This window comes from Phoca vitulina, unplaced genomic scaffold (assembly GCF_004348235.1).
Source record: "Phoca vitulina isolate PV1807 unplaced genomic scaffold, GSC_HSeal_1.0 scaffold13, whole genome shotgun sequence".
NCBI classification, from domain to species: Eukaryota; Metazoa; Chordata; class Mammalia; order Carnivora; family Phocidae; genus Phoca; species Phoca vitulina.
This window is the reverse complement of record NW_022589716.1, coordinates 44,320,813-44,345,349: the sequence shown is the minus strand read 5'-3', so window position 1 is coordinate 44,345,349 and position 24,537 is coordinate 44,320,813. Positions and strand designations below refer to the sequence as shown.

Genomic DNA, 24,537 nt, shown 5'->3' with positions numbered 1-24,537 from the left:
GCTGCTTCCTGTTTATACGCTGAGCCCGAGACAGCAGATGTGGCAGTCCGGAGGCTGAACCAAGCCCTTTGGCCTCCTGTACCCTGAGCCTTCCAGAATCCTGGGTGCCCCTGTGAACTGGAGCTGAGAGGTCTGTGCTCAGGGCTCTCCTGAGAGCATTGTCAGCATCATCCGCCTGCCACCACCTCCTCTAAGCCCGGCCAGGAGTTTGTGTGGCCTCTGTGTCCTTTGTCCTGCAGCATCTGGGGCCTTGGCAGGGGAGGCGTCTGTAGACTGAGGTCAGCATTGTGTGGGCTGGGGTTCTACGTGGCCCTCCTTATCCACTCCAGGGTCTCCATACTGGGAAAATGAACTTGGAGCCAGTGGTGCTGGGGATGAGCCAGCTTGGTCCTCAGAGGGTGAATCCTTGGGTGTGAATCCTGCCCCTGCCGCCATGGCTGTGTGACTTCAGGCAGTTGACTCACTGAGCCTCAGTGTCTGCATCTGTAAGATGGGAGAGTGATCTTACCACCGCAGGGTTACGGAGAGGAGTAGCAGGAGGAAAGTCAGCCAGCACAGAGCAGAACTCAGTCCCTGTCTTTCCCGTGTCAGACGGCCAGTGCACTCTGGGGGCTGGGGCTATGGGCTTGCGTTTGTGCTTCAGTGAACAGATGTGTGTCTTTTCTCGTGGCCAGGAGTTGTCCCCGCTGGTGAAAAAGCAGAGGGGCCAGGCCTAGTGGGGTTGGGTGGGGGGTATTCACTTCCTGCGCCCCACCCCGGCGCTGTCACTCTCCGCAGCCTCCCAATCGGCAGTGCAGTGGTCCTCCCTGGCTCTTCCGTTCCCGCTCTCCAGTTCTGTTCCAGCACCTGCCAACTGAGTCAGCAGACACCCAGTCCTGAGGTCTTCCCTTCAGTGGCACAGCCTGACCGGGAGGCTGACATACCAGAAATGGGGAGGGGGACGCCCTCCTTGGGTCTGCACGTGGTCTTCTCCTTCACCCTCACAGGGCTGGCCTGCGTGGGGGAGCGGTCGTTACAGGGCAGGTGCTGAGCTGGTCACTGTGTATCGGTGTGTTACGCCTTGTGACACCCCCGTCACTAGAGGTGAGGTTACTGAGGCAGAGGGAAGTTAAGTGAATTGTCCAAGGTCACTGAGGGCGATGAAGCAAGCAGACGTGCCGACCACTGACTCTTGGCCCTTTGCCCTGACCACCTCCCTGGCTTTGCCCAATTGCCTGGCACGAGTATGTAGATCCCACTGCCAGCCGTCAAGGGCTCCAGCACTGCCCCATGTCACAGACCCACAAGGGGCACATAGGGCCCAGGGTGGGGTCAGCAGGCCCCAAGCTCTGCATGTGCCCTCAGCCCCAGGCTCCCTCCCAGGCAGAGTTTGGGATTCTGGGTTTCTCTGGGATCCACAGGGGGAGGGTGGAGAAGGCTGAAGAATCTGGCTGCAGGGAGCCACCTGCCTGGGCACAGAGAGCTCCCAGCACCTGAGAGGGTGTTGGCATTGGTGGGGGGGAGAGTGAGAGAAGCCGTCTTGTTTCGTTTGCAGCCCCCACCCTCTCATCTGCACCACTCACTCCCGACATGCTTATGGGCCACGTACTCTGAACCAGGGAGCCAGCGGGAGCCAGAAAGGAGAGTACTCCCCCACACCCCCAGCCTGTGGTGGGTGTACCTGCTGTAATGAGCAGACCTTTGGAATGCACAGGATGGGGAAGCAAAGCCAGACGCTGGAGGTGGGGCGGCTGGAGGATAAGAGCCACTGGCCGATGGGGACCGTGGGACCAGGAAGGCGCCTGGAATGCTGGGGCAGCTGCTCCCCAGCTTTGATTGTTTCCCTGGGGCAGGGGAGGCCCAGCGTGGCCTATAACTTTGGGTTTTCTAAAAGAAGCCAGGGATCTGGAATTTTCTATGAAAGCTCCCGATTTGTAAGTGTTGGCAACTAATTCAAATATATTACAGTACCAGTAAAGTATGCAGTGAGTACCAGTTTGCTGCCACAATTTAGTCTCCCTACCCCTTCCCACCCCTAATTACACAACTAGAACACAGAGGCCCAGAGGTGGATGAGGGGCTGGCCAAAGACTCCGTGAGCTCAGAGGATGGGCCCCAAAGTCCTGACTCCCAGCCCAGTGCGCTTTCCTCCCAGACTTCCCTGCCCAATGGAGTCAAAGCACAGGGAACAGGTGGCACATTCCAAGGGCGACTGAAGAGAGTGTCGTGAAGAGGCCACATGCACAGGTGAGGGCAGGGTTGGGGACCTGCAGGGCATGGTGTGGCACCTGGGCTGGCAGCTGTGGAAGGTGTCACTCCTGGGCCTGAACGGGAACCTGGCAAGAGCTGAGGTTCTGAAAGTGCTATGGTCTTTGGTCAAGGGGGCCATGCCTTCTTGGGGATCCGTGCTGCAGCCCCTCCAGGTCAGCCTCTGTCAGCGAAGAGCAGGGTGGGATGCAGATCTGGGACAGATGGGGACAGGAGCAGGATTGGTGGATGATGACCATGTAGATGTGGCTGGGGAAGGATCAGGATCTCTCCAGGATGCCACACCTCCCAGGCTTGGTTTGGGGGATGCTCTTCCTGAGATGGGTGACCCCAAGTATGTGGGCGAGGGCTACTCACAGTCTCTTTCTGGAGGGTTGCAGCCAGTTGCTGATACTCAGGTAGAGACACAGCCTTGACAGTGGGCATGCGAATCTGGAGTGCTGGGCAGAGGTCTGGGCCAGAGGTAGAAACCTGATCAGAGGGTGGCTGGGTTTCTCTTTCTTCCCCATTGAGTTTGCCCCACTTGGCAGGTGGGCAGCAGGTGGGTAAGTGTCCAAAGAAAGGCTCATGATTCCCTATCTGTCACTACATGACCCCTGAAGCCTGGATGTGGGACCAGACGGGCCAAGGGACTTGTCTGAGGTTTCTCGGGCAGTGGAAGGAGAGCAGGGTTCTGGGTTGGGTTCTCTGGCTAGTGTGGAGTGTCAGTGTCAGCCCACCTCTCCTGGGCCACCAGGATGGTGCTCATTGCTCCCCTGAATATTGAGTCACTCTGCAGGCCGCAGCGACAAAGGATGGAGCTACTTGGGAGTTGGGAGAGAGATCTGGTAAAGGTCTAGTTGGGGTCAGGGCCTGGTGGGGCTGCAGTCCCATGTCACTTAAGAGAAATGCAAAGTTGCTGGGTAAAGTCACTGGGAATTTGGCTTTGGAAGGGCCCCGGCCTGGCCCTGTGGTATCCCCCTTGAGAACGCTGGGAGCCTGAGGTCACAGACTTGCGGCCCCTCCGCCTCATCTGGCGACCCATCCCCGGGCACCCACTGCCTCTTTCCCCGGCTGGACCTCTGTGTCAGCACCGCCACCTGAGGCTTTGCTGGAAATCTTGCTGGTGCCCTGCTTCCTGTTTGCCTCAAAGAGGAGAAAAAAACCTCGCCCAGTTTTTTATGTGATGTTTTAATTTCTGTAGTTCTTTAACCAATCCCTATTTATTAAGGTAAAAATAAATGTTTACATTTCTCTTACAGAAAAAAACTGGCCTGGGGAAACCAAAACTGCCTTATAGTTAAACATCTTCTCTTACTAAACTGTATGTATGTATGATGGTCTGGTAATTAAATTGAACTATCCAGAAAGACCAGGGAAGTAGAATTAAGTCGTTGATAAGATTCATGTATAAAACAAAATATTATCCCGAGAACCGGAATTCCATGACACTCCTCTGAGCAGAAGTACAATCTCATAGGTAGCAGCAAATTTCTTCAACTCGTCATGAAGGAGCTACAATTCACAGTTCTTTTTGAGGAGGAACAGAGCACGTCCCAAGGTGTCTTGGGTGAAGTTCTGGAAGTCTGTGCATTTAGTTTGAGGTTTGAGTGATACCGGAAGGCTGCAGTGGGGGTGGGGGCTGGGAGAGGTCTCCTCCTAGAGCCCAGGGACGGAGGGCTCTGGCCCTAGGATCTGGTGCCGCCATGAGCTGCAGCAGGCGGTGGACATGGCCAGTAGCCTGGGGTGAGGCTGAGTGGAGGAAGGGACAGCTCTCTTTTTGTATGGAGGACACCCATTGGTGAGGGACCCTAATGGGCATATGCCCTTGGTCACGTGCACTGTTTTAGAAAGCTGTTGGCCATGTTCTAATTTTGGAGCGATCTTCCAGGGACTGGTTCATTCTTAGAATGTGAGCCGCCCACTCTTGTGTCCCAGCGTTTGGATCTTTGTCCTGTCCTTGTTCAGGGAAGGTTATTTTCTCAGAAGCTGGGGCTGGTCCCGTTCAGCTTTTCAGAGTTTGCCTCCAGCTTCTGTACGTCTGGTGGCTCTTTCTAGGGTGGCTTCTTCTAAAAATGATGCCAGTTCCACACACTCCCTCTGAACAGAGCTGAGCTTGTCAAGAGTTTTTGCAGTATTCTTGATCAGGGCAGCCCATTTTGTGCTGACTACTTTTCTCTTTTTGCATGAAGTCAACTTCTCATCAATTGGAAAATTCTAAGCAGAAATGGCCAGTTAAAATGCAGATGACAGGCACACACCCCATCCCACCACTGGCTCCCTGGAAAGCCGTAGAGGCTAGGGCCCTCCTATTGCACGGGTCATCCTACTGCTCACCTTCCACCCCCCAAAGCTTCCCAACGACCATGCTGCTTCCACGTGCCTGGGGCCTCACACCCCTTCACATCGACAAAGCCCACCATAGAGTCCCCATATCTGTGGCTCCACCAGCCACAACACCCTGACATCCCAGGATTCCACTTGGAACCCAGCCCATACCAGGCAGCCAGGATGGACCCTTGGTGGGCCTGCTGTAAGGGGAGGGGGCTCAGGGAAGAAGTCTCAGTCCCATAATTGTTCAGGTCTTGCTCTTCTTTCTCGTTTGAGATGTAGTATGTGTGTGCGCACGCACATGTGTGTACGTGTGATGGAAATATTTCAGTCTTCACGCTTATATGTATGGTGCAACTCTAAAAGATAAAGACATCTTTCCACTTTCGTCATGATGGTATGTGATGAGTACGTTGCAAATGCTGTCTTCTGAGGAACACAAATCCCTAATTTTAATGAAATGCAATTTATTGATCTTTACTTTCATGTTAGTAGATTTTGTGTCCTTCTACAGAAATCTTCGTCTACCCCAGAGTCATGAAGATATTTTCTTATGTTCTAGACATTTTAATGTGTTTCACCTTTCACATTTGATCATATTTAGATTTGTTTCTTTAGGTGGTGCGAGTAGGAATCAAAATTCATTCTTTTTTTCAAATACATATTCAGCTCACCCTGTACCAGGTGTTGCAAAGGCCATCTTCCCCCCACTGCCTTGTTGGCTTTGTCAGGAATCAAGGGGCTTTTCTGCCCATGGTGAGAATGGGAAAGGAGCCTGAGGAGTGGGGGGCCTGCTTCCCTTAGAGTAGCTGCTAGAGAGGAACTTGAACTCCCCCTGCCTCCTTCCTCCCTCATCCTCTCCTTTGCTTGCTCGGGTGCTCTGCTCAGGAGCCTGCCCTCTGGAGCGCACAGCTGCCGTAGGCCCCTGCGGTTGCCCCTGGCTGGGCATGTGGTCCGGGGCAAACGGCGCCTCCTCTCTGGGCTGCCGCCTGCTCATCTGTAAATTGGGGATGTGCACAGGGGCCTCTTTCTGGGGCTGGAGGGGAGATGCAGTGGGTGCAAGATGGGGCCCCACAGGTGGCTCAGCCAGGGCAGAGACCAGCCTCTAGCCTGCAGCCTCGGACTTGGGCAAGGGTGGGCAGGAAGTAAACCCTGCCACACAAGGAAGCCAGGTGATGGGAGGTGCTGGAAAGAGCAACGGAGGCTGGGGACTGCCCTTCTGGGGCAGGGAAGGGGGGAGGGGAGGGCATCTCTAAGGGCCTGAGTTGGGTGGGCCCTGGTGGGTGGGCTCAGCCCAGCTTGTTTGTCACCATTGTGTGTGTGATCCTGGCACAGAAGACAGAGCTCAGGAACCCTTCTTGTTTGTCCACTTTACAGTCCGTGTAAGAGGATCCCAGGCGCTCCCAGGGCCTGCAGGTACCCGTTCCCCGCCCCCAAGCATACCAGACTGCCCTGAGCAGAGAGCTGCAATGCTGGGCTGTTTGCTCAGGCCCCTCAAACATCCTGTCCAAACAGGGTGCTGGCAGAGATGGCCTGCTCATCACCCTCCTGCCAGGTGCACGCGTTTTTCTGCAGTATTTCCAAAGCCACCATTCTTTAGGACTTTAATGTCTGGGAGAGGGGCCTGTCCAGAGGGGTCGTGACCTCTGAGCCAGATTGTTCAGGGCACCTATTGTTCTGTGATCAAAGGCGGTTACAATCTCCAGAATCTCAGAATCTTTTTATAATAGAATGTCTCTTGAATGGGCAATACCTGCACACGATAAGAAACACATAAAAAATACAAAAGGGGCAAACAGTGAAATGTCAGTGTGCTTCCTCCCTCCCACGGTCAGGTCCTGCCCTGAGCCAACCACTGTTACTACTGTCTTGGCTGTCCTTACAGAAATAGTCCATGTATGTCTGTGTATCCCTTTAAAATAATAAGGCATAACTTATTTTTTTTTTAGATTTTATTTATTTTGTCAGAGAAAGAGAGAGAGAGAGCACAAGCTGGGGAATGCCAGGCAGAGGGAGAAGCAGGCTCCCCGCTGAGCAGGGAGCCCGATGTGGGACTTGATCCTGGGACTCCAGGATCATGATCTGAGCCAAAGGCAGACATTTAACCGACTGAGTCACTCAGACACCCCTGTTCTTAATTTTTCATAGTACAGTCAGAAATCATACCGTATAAGTGCAGGAAGATCTACCTAACTCTTTTTAACATCTGCGTAAGACTGGACAGATATAACATCAATTATTTAATCACCACCCTACTGATGAGATTTTGGTTGTTTCTGACCTTTGCTCTCACAAATTCAGGGGTAGCAAGCATCCCTGTCATACATGTTTATGCTCATGGGGGAGGGGAGTCTGTCAGCAGGTTAGATTTCTGGATGGGGTAAGTGCTGGGTCACATTTTTTTTTTTACACTGCAATGCATCATTTTCTTTTTATTGCAGTAAGATACACGTAACATAACATTGGCCAGTTTAACGAATTTTAAGTCAATAAGATGTAGTACATTCACATTGTACAAGTATACTTCATCCATCTCCAGAACTTTTTTTTTTAAGGTTTTATTTATTTGAGAGAGAGCAAGAGTCAGAGAGCACAAGTGGGGGCGGGGGAGGGTGGTGGGCAGCAGAGGGAGAAGCAGACTCCCCACTGAGCAGGAAGTCTGACGTGGGGCTCGATCCCAGGACACTGAGATCATAACCTGAGCTGAAGGCAGATGCTTAACCAACTGAGCCAACCAGGCGCCCCATCTCCAGAAATTTTTCATCTTCCTAAACTGAAATCCTGTGCCCATCCAGTGCTGACTCCCCATCCTCCCTCCCCCAGCCTCTGGTAACCTCTCTGCTACTTTCTGTCTCTCTATATTTGCCTATTCTAGGTACCCTATATAAGGAGAATCATATCTGTGTCCTTTTGTGCCTGGCGTAAAGTCACTCTGTGGGTCACAATTGGAAATACTCTTAGTCTTTAGTCTGAGTCTTAGAATTTTCTAATCGTAGTACCTTTTGCCGTGATGTTATCGTTGTGAAGTGTTTGTGAATAGAAGCACGTATGGGACTTACATGACAATTAAAGGAGCACTTAAAGTGGGCACCCATTGGAGGTACCAGCTGTGGGGACAGAGGCTGGGGCCCACCTGCCCTGACCCCCTCCCACTCCACAGTTCCCACCATCCTGACTTCTGTGCGCATGTGTTCCTTCCTTTTCTTTAGAGCTGTACAGTCGTTTTGCTTTTTTCCCTGTTTTTGAACTTCATATAAAAGGCGATCTGCAGTATTCTTCTGTGACTTGCTTCTTCCCCCAAGATCATTACTGTGATTCATCCATGTTATTGTGTGTGGTTGTAATGAATTTGCGCACAACGTGTGGTCCTGCCATGGCTTATTCACCCTTTCTCATCGAGGGGTGCTTGGGTTGTTTGCAGTTTGGGGCTTCTGTTTGTGGGTCTCCGGGTGGAGACCACGGGCACCTGTTTCTCCTGGGTGTGTACTTGAAAATGAGATCACTGCATCATTGGCTTTACTAGACGAAGTTAATTGTTTTCCCAAAGTGGGTCTGTTCTCCCTCTGCTACTCGGGGATGTGGGAGGCGGGCTTCCTGCCAGGGCCTGTGAGGCAGGCGGTTGGCAGAGCGTTCGGAAGCCAGGATGATGTGGTGCTGGCCCATGTCACTGGAGACCAGAGAGAGGGCCATGGCTGCAGCTGTCATATCAGGAGATGTCCTCCCGTTCCATCCACAGTGCTTGCAGATAACCAGCAGGTGAGGGACACCACACGCGCTCTGGGCCAGAGCTCAGGCAAGGTGGCAAAGTGGCCAGAAGTGGGGGAGTCTGCGAAAGCCCGGAGGAGAACAGAGAAGACGGGGAGGGATTGCTGAAAGCCCCGCCAGCTTCCTCTGCTGGAGTTATTGTTCTATCCACCCATTTATTGGTCTGTCCCCTTGTTCTTTAATTAATTATTTGGTGAGTAGTCACCAAACACCTGTGTGCCAGGGCCGGGGAGGTATTGGTTACCTGTTGTTTGCCAGGCATTGAATCTTCTCACCTCCCCACTCTGTGAAGTGTGGTGGAGAGAGGTTATTTGCCCATTTTACAGGCAAGGAAATTGAGGCTCAGAGGATGAGTGACTTGCCCATGTCCCCTAGCCCACGCTCACAACGATGGTAGAGATGCGTCCGTGCACCCCTCTGCCCCCCGCTGGAGACCGCAGCAGAGAGGTGGTCTGGGCCAGGTGGACAGGCCACACTTGCGTTCTTCTCCCGCATTTTCCTAAGCCTGTGCGCTGGGCTGTGTATCTTAAACTCTATTTACACATCTGGAAAATCAAGATAATCATCCAACCTCATGTTGTTGATGTAAGTTTTCCATGAGATGGTATACACTGAGGGCCTGGGATGCTCGATTCAGCCCCGGGCCCTGGGAGCCTTGAGAGGACTCAGACCCATTCTTGGCTTCTGAGACCCTCTCAGTCTGGTGGTGGAGACAAACATGTCCCCTGACAGTATCACAGTGCAAGTATGTACCAAGTGCTGATGTGAATGAAGCCAGAGGAGGGGGCTGTTGCCCAACCCCCCCCCCCCCGGGTTGGAGGTGGGTGCCAGTGGGAGCTCAGCAGGTGGAGAGGCAGGGAGTCACATGTGGATTGGCTGGTTAGGGATGGTTAGTTGGACAACACAGAGAAAGATGTTCCCAACCTGGACCAGCATGTACAAAGACAGAGTGGCAAGGAGAAGCATGTGGGGCTAGGGTAGAGGGTGAGAGCTGGACATGACTCTGGGCTGTGATTGCCCCACCAGGGAGGGGTGCTTCATCCTGGAGGGCAGTGGCCTTCCAGGAGGGGTCTGTGGACCACAGGTTCCCTGAGCTGATTGGGACCAGGGAAGGCCAGGGAAGTAGGGTGGTGTGATGAGGGTTGGCATAGAGGTTAGTTTAGTTACAGAAGTCAGGGAGCTCCTCTCTGAGGAGGTGAGAGCCCTGAAGAAGAAGGGACAGCTGTGTAGACAGTGGGAGTGGGGCAGGGCACAGGAAAAGAGCAGAGGATTCCAGGCAGAAAGCAGAGTACATGCAAAGGACCTGGGGCAGGAATGAGCCTAGGGAGTTCAAGGAGTGGAGAGAATGAGTGAGAAAGAGGGTCACAGAAAGGAGATGAGGGTGAGGCAGTCAACAGGTCTTTGTAAAGAAAGGGGGACTGTTGGGCCCGTAGGCCAAGGAGAGACACAATCTGATTTATATTTGTGACTCATTCTGACACCCTCGGGAAGATGGCCTGGAGGAGGACACCTGTGGGAACAGGGACCCTGTCGGATCAAGAGGTGTGGGTGGAGTGAGAGGCCAGGTGGGTAGACTGGAATGCACTTTGGAGATGGCCCGCTGAGTGATGGAGGGAGGTGAGGAATGAGGAATTGGTGCAGGAGGGTCCTGAGGTTACTGGGGGCCCTTCACTGATGCAGGGGAGACCTTGGGGAGAGGTGGTTTGAGGGAAATCGGTTGCTGAACAGATTCTGGTGGTGGGAGCACCAGGGAGCACTGGTGGTGGTTCCTTAGCCAGCTGTGTGTGTGTGTGTGTGTGTGTGTGTGTGTGTGTGTGCGCGCGCGCGCACAAAACTATGGCTGGAGACACATGTGTGGGAGGGGTCGAGGTGGAGCAGGCACTTGAAGCTCAGAGCTGGATGAGATCAGCCAGGGCCGGGGTGGAGACAGAGAAAGGAAGAATCCTAGGACTGGAAATCTGAATGGTGGTGCCTGGGAACTTAAAAAGAACCAGAGAGAAAGACAGGCTGGGGACCTCAGAGGGGGTGGTCAAGGAAGGAGACCTGGAGGAGAGGGCCTCTGGGCTGAGCCTTGAAGCACTGGGGTGGGGAATGGAGGGGGTGTCTTCTGGATGAGGAGATGGAGGTATACATCTTGTGGGGTTTTGCCTGGCTCTGCCTCCCACGTCTTGGACAGTACCAAGCAGTGCCAGGCTTGGCCCCCTCCTGTTCCAAGTGGGTGGCCCTCCCAGCATATGGGTTCACGGCCTCTGAGTTCCTTTGTCTGAAACAGAGGGAAGTCAGGGTGGGAAAGGCCAGGGGAGAATGGTGGGAAGTCTGCCAAACACAGGCTGAAACCTGGCTTCTGATCAAGGAGGGGGCAGGAGGAGAACACCATTCAATTCACAGGGAAGCAGAACCCCCTCTCAGGATGGTGCTGGTCAGATTTTCAGACAGGGCCTTCAGGATCAGCTATATCAAGTCACCCATGCCACGAATGTGGGGAAGCTGAGGCCTGGAGAGGGGAAGAGAAGAGGGGAAACTGAGGCTTGGGACTTCTAACTCACCACCTGATCTGTAAAGTGGGGAGACAAGAGTACTCACTCATCATAACTGTAAGAATGAAAGTGCTTGGACCCGAGCCTGGCACTAGCCCACACTTCATTTCAGCTGTTACAGTTATTTCAATAGGGCACCCATCTCAAGTCACCTGGCTAAGACCCAGGGATCAACTGCAATATCCTGATCTCAGTAAGGCAATCTTGGAGAAGGCTTAGGGAGTAAGAGTTCAGTCCAGTAAAAGAACGATGTGAACTTGAGCTATGCAGAGAAGGGATAAGCTGCCTAGGTGGAGTGAGCTCCCTATCACCAGAAGTATTCAAGTGAGACATGACTCCACGTGCCCAGAGTGTAATGAGAAAGGATTAAGCATGGAATGGTGGCATCACTTCCAGTGGCCACAGAGATTCACGTGCCTTTGTAGAGAAAGAAACAGACAAGAAGGAAACTCATAAATAAACAAGATTTCACATAGTGATAAGTGCTATGAGGATCCTTAAAAATGAGTGATGCGATGAGAGTAACTGGGGCTGGTTGGATAAGCTGTCACTTGCCATACAGGGATTTTATGCTTTTATTGTATTAAGGTTTTCCTTTTTACTTGTGGATTTTATTTCTTTTTTCCCCCAGCTTTATTGAGATATAATCGACATATAATATTGTGTAAATTTAAGTACACAGTGTGATGATTTGATCTACATATGTATTGTGAGCTGATTACTACAGTAACATTAGGTAATACATCCATCACGGCACAGAGTTGCCATTTTTTGTTGTTGTTTGTGGTGAGAACACGTCTAGATCTATTCTCATAGCAACTTTCAAACACACAATACAGTATTGGTAGCTAGTCACCATCCTGTGCATTAGATCACCAGAACTTATTCATCTTATAACTGGATGGAAGCTTGTACCCTTGGCTCAACATCTCCCCATCTCCCCAGAGGGGCCCCCCTATTCCCGGGCAGCCCCCAGATGACTCTGTTTCTTTGAGTTTGGCTTTTTTTTGATTCCACATATAAGTCAGATCCTACAGTATTTGTCTTTCTCTGGCTGACTTAGTTCACTTAGCATAATACCCGCTAGGTCCATCCATGTTCCTGAAAATGGCAAGATCTCCTTTTCTATGGCTGAATAATATTCCATTATATATGTAGGTATGTATGTATACATATATACACACACATACATATATATACACACCTGTATGTACATATGCATACATATTGATATGTGCATATACATTTATATACATACATATGTATATATGTATGTATATACCACATTTTCTTTACCCATTCATCCATCAGTGGACGCTTAGGTTGCTTCCATGTCTTGGCTACTGCAAATAATGCTGCAGTAAACATGGGGGTACAGGTATCTTTTTGAGACTAAGCTTTAATTTCCTTCAGATATATACCCAGAGGTGGAATTGCTGGACCATATGGTTAGTTCTATTTTTAAATTTTGGAGGATCTGCCATACTGTTTTCCAGAGTGGCTGCATCAATTTACACCTCCACCAACAGTGTACAGGGTTCCCTTTTCTCCACATCCCACCAATACTTGTTATCTCTTGTCAAATATTAGCGTCCCTAACAGGTGTGAGGTGACATCTCATTGAAGTTTTGCTTTGCATTTCTCTGGTGATGAGTGATGTTGAGCATCTTTTCACATACCTATTGGCCATTTATATGTCCTTGGAAAAATGTCTATTTTGGTCCTTTGCCCATTTTTAAATAAAATTAATTTTTTTTGCTATTGAATTGTATGAGTTCCTTATATATTTTGGATATTAACCCCTTATCAGATACGTGGTTTGCAGATATTTTCTCCCATTCTGCAGGTTGCCTTTTCATTTTGTTGATGGTTTCTTTTGCTGTACAGAAGCTTTTTGGTTTGATGGAGTCCCATTTGTTGATTTTTGCTTTTGTTGCTTGTGTTTTGGTGTCTTCCAAAAACTCACTGCCAAGACTGATGTTAAGGATATTTTCCCCTGTGTTTTCTTCTAGGAGTTTACAGTTTCAGGCCTTACATCTAAGTTTTTAATCCATTTTGAGTTGATTTTTGTATATGGTGTGAGGTGTGAGGGTCCAATTTCATTTTTTTGTGGATTTTACTTTTGAAAACAGCTCTCTTTATCCTAAAATTATTTTCTTAGGTTTTCCTCTAATACTGCCTTTAGATTTGGAATTTCTTTTTGTGTGCAGTGTGAGGTCGGTCCCAACATCGTATATTCAATCCTTTCTACATTGAGTTTGAATGTCGCCTTTATCATATACGATGTTCCCATATGCACATAGTTCTCTTTCTAAATTCTATCATTTCATTGATCTCCTTGTCTCTTTAGTTATTAGAACTTTAAAATATGCTCTTTTTCTTTTCAGAATTTTTCTTCGGTGTTCTTAGACATTTCCAATTTTGGATGAATTTTAGAATCAGCTTGACAAATTTCATGACAAATTATGTTGGGACTTTGTATTGCATTGAAGTTGTAGATTAAATGGAGGAGAATTAATGTCTTCAAGGTACTGAATCTTCCCATCCAGACACATGGGATATATTTCTAATAAAATATACTGTTATATCTATTAGACAATTTTTTTTCTTCATGTGGATTTAGCATGTTTATGATAGATTTATTTCTAGGTCTATTTCTGTTTTGAATGAGATTTTTTTCTATTACCTTTTCTATTTTTACTCTTGTATAGGAAAGCACTAAATTGAGCATCTTGATTTTGTTTTTGGCTACTGTATAATTTATTATTATTATTATTATTCCTTAGCATTCATTTTAATACTGTGTTAGTTTTGGTTCCTTTGGATTTTCTAGAAAGATGAAACCATATAACATCTGCAAAGAATGACCATCATCTCTTTGTTTCTAATATTTCTACTGCCTCTTTTTTTTTTCTTACCTTATTGCATCTGCTCGTATCTCTAGGACAACACTAAACAGAGTGTCAATAGGCATTTTTGTCACATTTCTGACTTCAGTGGGACAGGTGTCTGATGTTTCACCACTGAGTGTGATATTTGCTATTTGTTTCTGGTAGATAATTCTTTTCATTCCTCCTGGTACAGACCTCAGGTTGTTACGAAAACTTATTTTCCCTCTTTTACAGAAAGGGACTTGAAACTTAGAAAAGTTCAATAACTTGAAATGCCCACTCAGCAGATGAAGCTGATGATTCTCAGTGAGCTGTCACTCTTTCCCTGCAACCTTGCAGGCTGCTGACATCCATTGGCACATTTGTTCCTCAGCTCTGCTAGATTATGTGAACTGCTCAAGGATATTTAGAGGTCTTTGTAGGCTTCAGCAGTTGTGCAGCTAAAGGTCCTCATAGTAGAGAAGGACACTAAGTCTTTAGAGAGAAGAAATGGCTATACATGGTAGCACAAAGACGTGGACCCAGGCTCAGAGTTATTCCATTACACCCTGCTGTCCCCCCAGCATGGATATAGGTATTCTAGATGAGCTTTACCTTTTTCTGGTTTAAAATTTTTTATTGAAGGATCATAGCATACAATGTTATATTAGTTTCAGGTGTAGAAGATATCAATTCAACAATACTATACATTGTTCAGTGCTCACCACAATAAATGTAGCCACCATATAATGTTATTACAATATTATTGACTATATTCCCTAAGCTGTACTTTTCATCTCTGTTTATTTCATAACTGGAAGTTTGTATCTCGTAATCCTTTTTGTTATTTCGCCCATCCCCCCAATCACCTCCCCTCTGGCAACCACCAGCTTGTTCTCTGTATTTAAGAGGCTCTTTTCTTTGGGTTTTTTTTATTTGCTTTTTTGTTTTGTTTTTTACATTCCACACGTAAATGAAATCATATGGTATTTGTTTTTCTCGTCTGACTTATTCCATTTAGCATAATACCCTCTAGCTCCATCCATGTTGTTGCAGATGGCAAGACCTCATTCTTTTTTAGGGCCGAATAATATTCCATTGTATACATGTGCCACATTCTTTATCCATTCATCTATAGATGTACATTTTGGTTGCTTCCATATCTTGGCTGTTATAAATAATGCTGCAATCAACAGAGGGGTGCAGTTATCTTTTCCAAATCAGTGTTTTGTTTTCTTTGGGTAAATACCCAGTAGTGGAATTACCGGATCATGAGGTATTTCTGTTTTTAATTTTTAGAGGAACCTCCATACTATTTTCCACAGTGGCTGCACCAGTTTGCATTCCCACCAGCATGCACAAGGGTTCCCTTTTCTCCACATCCTCCCCAACACTTGTTGTTCCTTGTGTTTTTTATAGTAGCCATTCTGACAGGTGTGAGGTGATATCTCATTGTGGATTTGATTTGCATTTGCCTGATAATTAGTGATGTTGAACACCTTTTTATGTGTCTGTTGGCCTAGATGTGCTTTATCTTTTCATGTCATTTATTTTTAGGCCTCAGAAGCAAATGGTTGGGTTAATTATACTCATTTTCTGGCACCTTACACATCATTGTCTCTGTAAGACTCTCTCCTGTTTTATTTATGTATTTACTCCCTTTTATCCCTTTTCCCCATCACCAACCTCTGCCCCACCAGAGGCAACTGCTCTCTTCTGTTTAATTTGCATATGTGTGTGTGTTTTTAATTTATGTGCAAAATGTGTGTTGTGATTTTGAATGCAGTATTTTTAATTTGTGTAACAGATCTCACCTGGTTTCTTCCTTTTCCCCCCAGTGCTTTTTTGTGCCACTCCCTCTTGCTGTGTGTATGTGTGTCCAGCTTCATGGTGTTGTGTGTGTACATCTAGTCTGTTATTTCTGACAGCTGTGGAGTCCTCCATGGAGGACATCCCCAAATTCTATTCAGCCACTTCTCCACTGATGAACACCCGCTTCCACAAATGACGCCAAAGTATGGCATCCTTGTAGTGGTTGCTTTATGGGCCTGGGTGAGGACTTCCCTGGAATGCACAGCCAGGAGCAAAAACACTGAGTCCAGGACGATGTGTCTACTTAATTGTGTCAGTGATGCCTTATGTCCTTCCAGACTGGCTGTGCCAGTGACCATTTCCACCCCCAGGGCATGAGGGCTCCCACCTGTGCGTGGCATGTATCACTCTTTCTGATTTTTCCAGTTTAATAGGTATTTTACTTTGGGGTATATTTTATGTTAATTTTCAGGAGATTATTCTGTTTTCTCAATGGCAATTCTTTGCCAGTTCTAGGCATTCCAAAAATGTCTCCTAACCTGTCATCAGTCTTCTATTTGTCCGTGGGGTTCTTTGTTATACAAAGAATTTTAATTTTGAGGTGGGCAAATTCATCTGTTTTTAAGCTGTGGTCTGTGCCTTTCAGTTTTAAGACATTCCCCTACCCCTTCCTCCTCCTGCTCTCCCAGCCACACAAATATTTTCTCCACTAACTTTCCTAGATGAGATTTTTTTTTTTTTAGAGAGTGAGAGAGAGCGAGCGAACAAGTGTGGTGGGGGGAGGGGCAAAAGAAGGAAGAGAGAGAATCTCGAGCAGGCTCCCTGCTCAGCTGGACCTCATGACCCTGAGATCATGACCTGAGCCAAAATCAAGAGTCGGATGCTCAGCCCACTGAGCCAACCAGGCACCCCTCCTAGATGAGTTTTAAACTTCCCTCGCTGTTGCTATTGATTCTTATGCCTTGTCCTGTCTTGGTGCTTAGGTCAGGTTCCTCAGAAGCAGATCCTGAGGGGCAGCTGGGTGGCTCAGTCAGGCAGCTGCCTTCAGCTAAAGGTCATGATCCTGGGGTCCTGGGATTGAGCCCTGTGTTGGGCTCCCTGCTCAGCGGGGAGTCTGCTTCTCCCTCTCCCTCTGCCCCTCTTCCCCTGCTCATGCTCACTCTCTCTCTTCCCCACCCCAAAAGTAAATAAATAAAATCTTAAAAAAAAAAAAAGAAGCAGAGCCTGACTTGAGGGTTTTGTGCATGTGGTGGTTCATTTGGAGAATCGGCCTGGGGAGGGGGCAGGGAAAGAGCTAGCCAATGCCCCCGATCCCACTGGGAGCTCTGGAGTGCGAGTGGCCCCACACACTAGCCCCCTTGAGGCAGGGCTAGGTTTTTGTACCCCCACTAGTCACTGATTGGCCATAGTTCTGCCAGCCTTCTCCTCCGTGGGGTGTACTTCAGCTCGCAGGCAGCTCTCCGAAGCAGGTCGTACTTGGGAACTGCTAGCAGCCACCCTGCACAGCTGCAGGGGGTGGGGGTGAGTGAGTCACCTGCCTGGGCATGGGGGTCCTGACAGCCCCAGCAGCATCTCCTACACCTGCTGACTCTGGACACCTTGGAACCGGGTGCCTCCTCTAGGGTGGTGACTCTGCCTGTGTTGCCACCCACAGTGTCCACGAAGGATCTGATCGAGACGTGCTGTGCGGCTGGACAGCAGTGGGCCATCGACAATGACGAGTGCCTGGAAATCCCCGAGAGTGGCGCCGAGGGTGACGCCTGCAGGTAGGGTGGGCACCCCGGAGCAGGCAGAGCGGCCCGGCCCGTTCACCTTTTCCAGACCCCTGCTTGCTCTGCGTGGGCCCCGGCAGTGCAAGGGGGGCGCATCTGCTCCACCTGTCTCCGCGTGCACGCTGTGGCTGCCGGGAGCCCGCCGGCCGGGCTTTCTCCAGGTGTGGAGAGCCCAAGGCTGGCTGCAGGAATAAACGAGCCACGTACATCTGTAGCTGGACCGATGAGCACGGTTAGGAGAGCGTACAGTTTGGAGCCAGTGTTAAAGGGCCGTATCACCTGGGAACAGTGAGGTGCCTCACTCACTCGTGCTCAGCCCACGTGAGATTTTCCTCCTCAGCTTGGAACCGGGAGCCTTCAGCCCTCCTTTCTTTCCCCTCTCTGCTACCCTGGGGTCTCCAGAAGGCTGGCCCCTCACCTGTCCTCTGTTGTCTGTGTTGATTGTTTTCTCTGACTCTAGTGTTCTCTGCGGAGGAATCATTTGTACCTTTGCCCCTCTGTGCTACACTGGGAAGATGTCTTGGTCAGCCATTCACCTCTCCTTTTTCCCAGGGTTGCCTTCTTTCCCAACCTACTTATTTTTCTAGATAAGGAGGAAGGTTCAGAGAGGTGATATGATTCACCCAAAGCCACACGGCTCCTTGGGAGCATGGCCAGAATTAGAGCCCCTGTTTCCTAATGTCTAGCCCTCCCTGCCTACTTTAGAGACATTTAAATTCTAACCTTGTCCCTTTCCCTTCCCTTTTGTCATCCTGCCAGTTTGAGGGCTGCTTAGGATGTAGAACATGCATTGTTCAGGAGTTTTGAGCTTAGTGGCCCTGAAGTGTCCTTGTATCCCTCTTGTGATGGGAAACTCACTACTTCATAGACAGGCAGTTCCGTCACTGAATAGCTCCCACTGGGATGTGCCCTTTCTGAAGTGAGGCTAAACCTCACCTCCTGGCGGCCCCCCCTCTTTGTGTGCTGGCTGCCCAGGGCAGCCCTATAGATATGGGGCACACGGCCGAGGGGCCTGGAGGCTGCTCTCTTCCAGGCTGAGCTGCCCTGTGCTTCCTGGGGTTGAGTTTCCCTCTCCTTAGCCCTGTGGGGACCTCAGAATGCTGACCCCCTCCCACACTGGTCAGGGATAGACAGTGTGGAGTCCAGTGTTCTTGGTGAAGCTCAGACACAGAACCCACGTTCTTTGATGGGGGGTGCGCTGGCTTTGCCGAGTCCCCCACACCAGCACGGGCCTTGCTTGCAGTGGACCTCCGGCAGGGCCTTCCCTCTCTGAGCCTCCGTGTCCTCCTCTGGGAAATGGGACCAGTCATCCCTCCTGGTGGGGTCACTGGGAGGATGGGGGCCGGCGCTCAGGCAGGGCTGAGGCACACCTCTGTTGCAGGACAGCCCAGAAGCACTGCTGTGTGTCCTACTTGAAGGAGAAGAGCTGCATGGGTGGCGTCATGGGGGCCAAGGAGGGCGAGGCCTGTGGGGCTGAGGACAACGACACCTGTGGCGTCTCCTTGTACAAGGCAAGCCCGACCTGTGGCATCCGTAGCCTGGGCCCAAGCTCCTCGCAGGCTGGGGGGTTAGGCTCCCTGTGGGACTCCTCCGTAGGAGGTTTGGGGGGCTCTTCATCTGCATAGAAACCATCATCAGCTATTGGAGTGGCCAGTTCATTCAGGAACTATTTGTTGAACACCAGCCTGTACTGGGCCACGTTAGGCATTAAGGATGCAGAAATGAACAGCACATGAAAAGGCCTGCTCTCACAGGGCTTTCTGTTTCTGTTTTTTCTTTTTTTTTTTATTTTAAAGATTTTTATTTATTTATTTGACAGAGAGAGACAGTGAGAGAGGGAACACAAGCAGGGGGAATGGGAGAGGGAGAAGCAGGCTTTCCACTGAGCCAGGAGCCCGATGCAAGGCTCGATCCCAGGACCCTGGGATCATGACCTGAGCTGAAGGCAGACACTTAATGACTGAGCCACCCAGGTGCCCCTGTTTTTTCTTTTTGTATCTAACTTATTTCACTTCACTTCACATCCTCAAGGTCACCCACATTGTAGTGTGTGTTAGATGCTCTCTCCTTTTCAAGGTTAAATAACCGTCCATCGTGTGGTTATGACACGTTGCGCTGATGGCACTTGGGTTGCTTCTGCCTCTTGCCTAATGTGAATACTGTTGTGAACGTGGGGCTAAGAAGAGCCTCTCTCTTGAGGACAGTGTTTCACTTCCACTGTATTGGCTAGAACTTAGTCCAGTGGCCACACTGAGCTTCCAGGGAGCTGGGGAATGCAGTCTTTCTTCTGGAGAGGTCATGTGTGGCCCCAGGCTGCATCCTGGGGGCCCTGAGTGAGTCCCCCAGGCTTACAGTCCATGGGGAAGGCCGATGAGCTCCGAGGGGCCGGGCTGTGGGCAATGATGGTGCGTCTCTCTCCAGCAATGCTGTGACTGCTGTGGCCTGGGGCTCCGTGTGCGGGCTGAGGGCCACTCGTGTGAGTCCAACCCCAACCTGGGCTACCCCTGCAACCACGTCATGCTCTCCTGCTGTGAGGGTGAAGACCCCCTCATTGTGCCTGAGGTCCGCCGGCCTCCAGAGCCTGAAGCCGTACCACGGAGAGGTGAGTGAGGGGCAGAGATAGCTGTTGGGGCTTCCAGCCAAGGCTGGGTGTCCTCTCGCCTTCTGTGGGAACCCGGGGTCCACTGTCACCTGTGGCAAGCTCTGCTCTGGGTACAGTTCTTCTGTGGCCTCTGATGGTGGCCTCTGCCCTGTTATTCCTGAGATGGTGATCCCATCCAGCTATGTATGTACCATCCACACCCCGCACCGAACCACCAACTTCCTGCTACCCTTTCACTCTCCACCCTCCCATGTCCGCCTGCACCTCCCCATCCACTCTTCTGTCCATCCATCCATCTATCCATTTCATCATCCCCGGCACATCCTCCTGACCCTGGTCCATTTCTCCACCCATTCATCCTACTACACTGTCCATTCCCGTGTCCCCTCATCGGGCCACTCACACATCCGTCCTTCCATTCATGTATCTACCCAGCCACATGAGCACCCACCCGTCCACTTACCCAGCCGTTTACCCTTCTGCCTATCCATCTATCTGTCCATCCATCCGTCCATCCATCCATCCGTCCATCCATCCGTCCATCCATCCATCCATCCAACCATCCATCCTTTTTCTGTCCGTCTGCTCATGTATTCACCAACCCACCCAGCAGCACACCTCTCACTCATTCATTCATTCACCTTCCTCCATCCATCTGCCCTCCATCCCTGTCAGCTATGTCATTCCGTGTCTTCAGGGTACAGGATAGAACTAGTATAGAGAATGCATTCAGAAATGGTGCCCCACCCGCTGATCAGCCCCTTCAGGACAGCACTGTCTTTCTCCCTGAATTCCCAGTGCTTGGCCCCGAAGAGTCACTAGCAAATAACTGAATGAATGCTGGGTTTGCTTGGTGGCCTCCCCTTCACCACCATGAGCCCTTTGAGGGCTGATCAGGCCTGTGCCCTCTTCCTCTGTGCCCCTGCCCAGAGCCTGCCCCCGAGCAGCTGTTGGCTATGTGGGTGGGAGCTCTGGTACCAGTGCAGAGCCTGGAGCCTGAGCAGTCTTAGAACTTCCAGCCTTCCGTGTCCCTGGGGTCTCCTCCTTCCTCTGACTGCCATGTGCTGTGGTCCCTGTTCCAGCTGCCATGCCCAGTTGCTGTCACCCTAGCCAGGGATGTCTCCTGGTCTCATGACCATTAGCCTTCTTTGTGCCTGTGGGCCAGCAGGAGCCTGATGAGGGTGTCCCAGTGAGCCCACAGGGACTCTGCTAAGAGGGACTGGCCGGCCTTACCAGGCTAGCGTGGACACAGATCTGTGTCCAGTCCAAGGAAATACCACTTGCTGGGGTTGGCTGTAGGGGCCTGGTGGAGCAGTGCTGTGAAGGTCTGGTAAGTACCCAGAAGGGTTTGGTTTAAGGTAAAATTTGGGGGAAAGTTTGGCCTTAGGAGTCAGAGGGTGGGGACAGGGCCAGAGGTGCAGGTTCCTCTCCTCCAGTGGGGAACTGGTGGGTAACCTGGGCCTCAGGAGACATAGATGGTAGGGTCAGACTGGCCTGGGTTCCCGTCCTGCTTAGGTGACCTTGGGCAAATCACTTTGCTCCTCTGAGCCTCAGTTTCCCCCTGCCAGGAATATGGTATGAAGAGCATGCTGGTGAGGGTGAGCTGAGCACGAACCCTAGACATGCTGTCCGGCCCTCAGCACGCTCGGCGGAGCCCTGGGCCCAGGCCCGTCTGCCCACCTGCAGCGCTAGGTCTCCGGGCCAGCCCACCAGCTGCCATGGCCCCGCCTGCATGCACCAGGCCAGGGCGGACTGGGCTGGAGCACAGTGTAAACACCCTCAATACGAAACATGTTTCTCAGATGTGACCTCATGCAGCTGGTCTCTTGGGCGGCTCTGCTGCCTGGGGCCAGTGAGCAAGGCTGAAGTCCCAAGCTGACTGTAAATATGGAGGGCTGCGGGTCCCCTGCCCCATTCCATTACTGGTATATGAAGAGCCTCCAAGGCAGCTCAGCCCCAGGAGCCTTCTCTGCCTCTCCCACCTGCTCCCCATGGCAGCCCTGGGAGGCTGGAGAGACCCAGTGCTGCCCAAGGGGACATGGCTGCAGAAGGCCCAAGTGAGAGTTCAGATCCCCATCTGACAGAACACATGTTGGGGTCCTTTCTGTTGCTAGGGGTGGTCTTCCCAGATGTCACTGAGATCAGGGGTCTGGATCTAGTTCAACACTTTAGCCAAAGCTTTCTGGGGACTGTTATGAGCCTGGCCCTGTCATATTGCAGGGCATAAAGACTTGGGCCTGGCTCTGATGGGTTCATTCTTATTGTTGGAGGTCTGTTTGTTCGTCTCTTCATCCGTTCATCCATCCATCCATCCATCCATCCATCCATCCATCCATCCATGCGTCCATGCTTTGTCCATCTGCGCTATCTTAGCTGGGCACACAGAAGATTCTGAGGAGGGCCTACACTGATTTCCCGGGGGCTTACAGTGTCAGCCACCTGCTGGGGCCAGCCCGTGTCCCATCGCGAGCACTGACCCCCGCTCTAGTTGCAGAGGCAGAGTTGGCGAGCCGGGAGGCCCTGTCCCTGGGCGCGGAGGCTGAGCTGCCCAACAGCCTGCCCGGTGATGACCAGGATGAGTGCCTGCTCCTCCCCGGGGAGCTGTGCCAGCATCTCTGCATCAACACCGTGGGCTCCTACCACTGTGCCTGCTTTCCCGGCTTCTCACTGCAGGACGACGGCCGCACCTGCCGTCCAGGTAAGGGCCCAGACGGCTGCGGCAGGGCTGAGCTTGCCAGAGGAGCACGGTGTTCCTGTGACGGGCACAATGGGCTCCTTCCCCTCCTGTCACCCTACACACTGGAACCCGTGGGAACTGGAGGCCCCTAGCAGTGGGGTTTGTAAGGCCGGGTGGACAGGTTGAAACCCTCTGCTCCAGCTGAAGCTCCATTTCCGTGGGCAGCCCCAGTGCCCCACCCTCGATCCCAGTGCAGGGCTAGGACCCAGGCTACAGAAGCTCCCACCAACTCAACTTAAACTGTCCCCAGCACTCAGCCTGAGGTGGTCAGGCTTCAACAGGCAACCTAGGAGGCTGCCTCAGTCCCTGGTCTGGGGGACTTTCTGTCCATCAGCTGTCCAGGGTTAGATACGTTTTTAGTCTAGAAACTCACTCCCCTCCTTCCTCTCCTCCTCCACCCCAAATAGCTGTGAGATTGATTTTGCCTGGGGTACGTTGCTTTCTGAGCCTCAGTTTTCTGTCCTATGAAATGGGTAGGAGAGGATTAAACAAGGCAGTCTCTGTCAAATGCCTGGTGTGGTGCCCAGGGTGTGAGAAGAGCCTGAGGCCAGGCTGAAGGCATGAGCTGTCCCCCTCCTGTCTGTCCTGCCCATGACAGATGGTGATCCCCCACAGCCAGAGGCTGCAGAGGAGTCTGCACTGAAGCCAGATCCCTCCCAAGTGGCCTCCAACACCATCATGCTACCAGTGCCGCAGCCCAACACCTGCAAAGGTAACCTGGGCCATGGAGTGGGTCTGGGCCGCCTGCGGGGCGTGAGCTCCCCAGTGCCGGGCATGTGCGAGATGGTCTCCTGCCAAAGGGGTGCTTCTGCTTCGGGAATTTGGTTGGTCTTGCCTGTCTGGAGGTCAAGAGTTGAGAGTGTAGCTGAGGAGATGAGGTTGTATGTGGGGGAGGGGGAGCCTAGGGCCAGGGTGTGACCCCAAGCAAGTCAGTTAGCGACTTTTCATCTCAGGTCCTATAATATGGAAAGAATAGAATCCTTGCTTAAGAAACTGTCTTGGAGACTGCTTGCAGACCTGTGTGGAAAGTTCTCTTTGTTCTTCCTCTCTTCCCCTCTGTCTTGTTCCTCCTGTCTCCGTATCCTTTCTCTCCCTCCTTCCCTGTCTCTCTGTCCCCTCCTCTCTGCCAGCACTGTGACTCCAGGGAGGGGTTTGGTATCTGAGCGGCAGTGGCAGTGGGAGGTCCTGAACATCATCCCCGACACCAGCTGGCGTATGAGCCGATTTACCGGGGGATCTTGTGGAAAGGACTGGGGCTGGGGTTCCTTGGCTCCCAGGACCCTCTGCTGGAGCCGGAGGTGACAAGCCCGGTCGTCTCTGATCTCCATGTGGTTTTCCTCAGACAACGGGCCTTGTAAGCAGGTGTGCAGCATCGTTGGGGACACAGCCATGTGCTCCTGCTTTCCTGGCTATGCCATCATGGCGGATGGTGTGTCCTGTGAAGGTGAGTACCCCGGGGCCGCTCTCCCACCTGTGCAAACCTCAGCTGGCTCGTGGCGGGGGCCCCAGAGTGGAGACGGGGCAAACAGAATGAGGTGGAGGTGTTCTGGATGTGAAACTCACTGTGTTAGTAAAGGAATGGGTCTGGCTGCTCTGACTGGAGCCCCAGATAGAGGAGCTGAAACAGCTCTTCCCTCTCCTGATACCATGCACAGGTGTGTGTATGCCATCCAGCAGTATGGACAGGCGTGTGCATGCCGTCCTGGGGTATGGACAGGCGTGTGCATGCCATCCAGGGGTATGCAGAGGCGTGCGCATGCCGTCCTGGGGTATAGACAGGCGTGCGCATGCCGTCCTGGGGTATGGACAGGCGTGCGCATGCTGTCCAGGGGTATGGACAGGCGTGTGCATGCCGTCCTGGGGTATGGACAGGCGTGTGCATGCC

General features: G+C 51.3%; 1 protein-coding gene across 2 annotated transcripts in view; it reads left to right on the top strand.

Annotated features, from left to right (window-relative positions):
- The window catches only part of FBLN2 (fibulin 2), an 85,522-nt gene that overhangs the window by 38,868 nt on the left and 22,117 nt on the right, over positions 1-24,537 (top strand). For both annotated transcript variants that reach the window (XM_032412009.1, XM_032412011.1), the window contains 6 exons: positions 17,196-17,307; positions 18,695-18,824; positions 19,735-19,915; positions 22,404-22,613; positions 23,251-23,364; positions 23,995-24,096. In XM_032412009.1, coding sequence (XP_032267900.1) covers positions 17,196-17,307; positions 18,695-18,824; positions 19,735-19,915; positions 22,404-22,613; positions 23,251-23,364; positions 23,995-24,096 — 849 coding nt within the window. The remainder of the gene's footprint in view (positions 1-17,195; positions 17,308-18,694; positions 18,825-19,734; positions 19,916-22,403; positions 22,614-23,250; positions 23,365-23,994; positions 24,097-24,537) is intronic.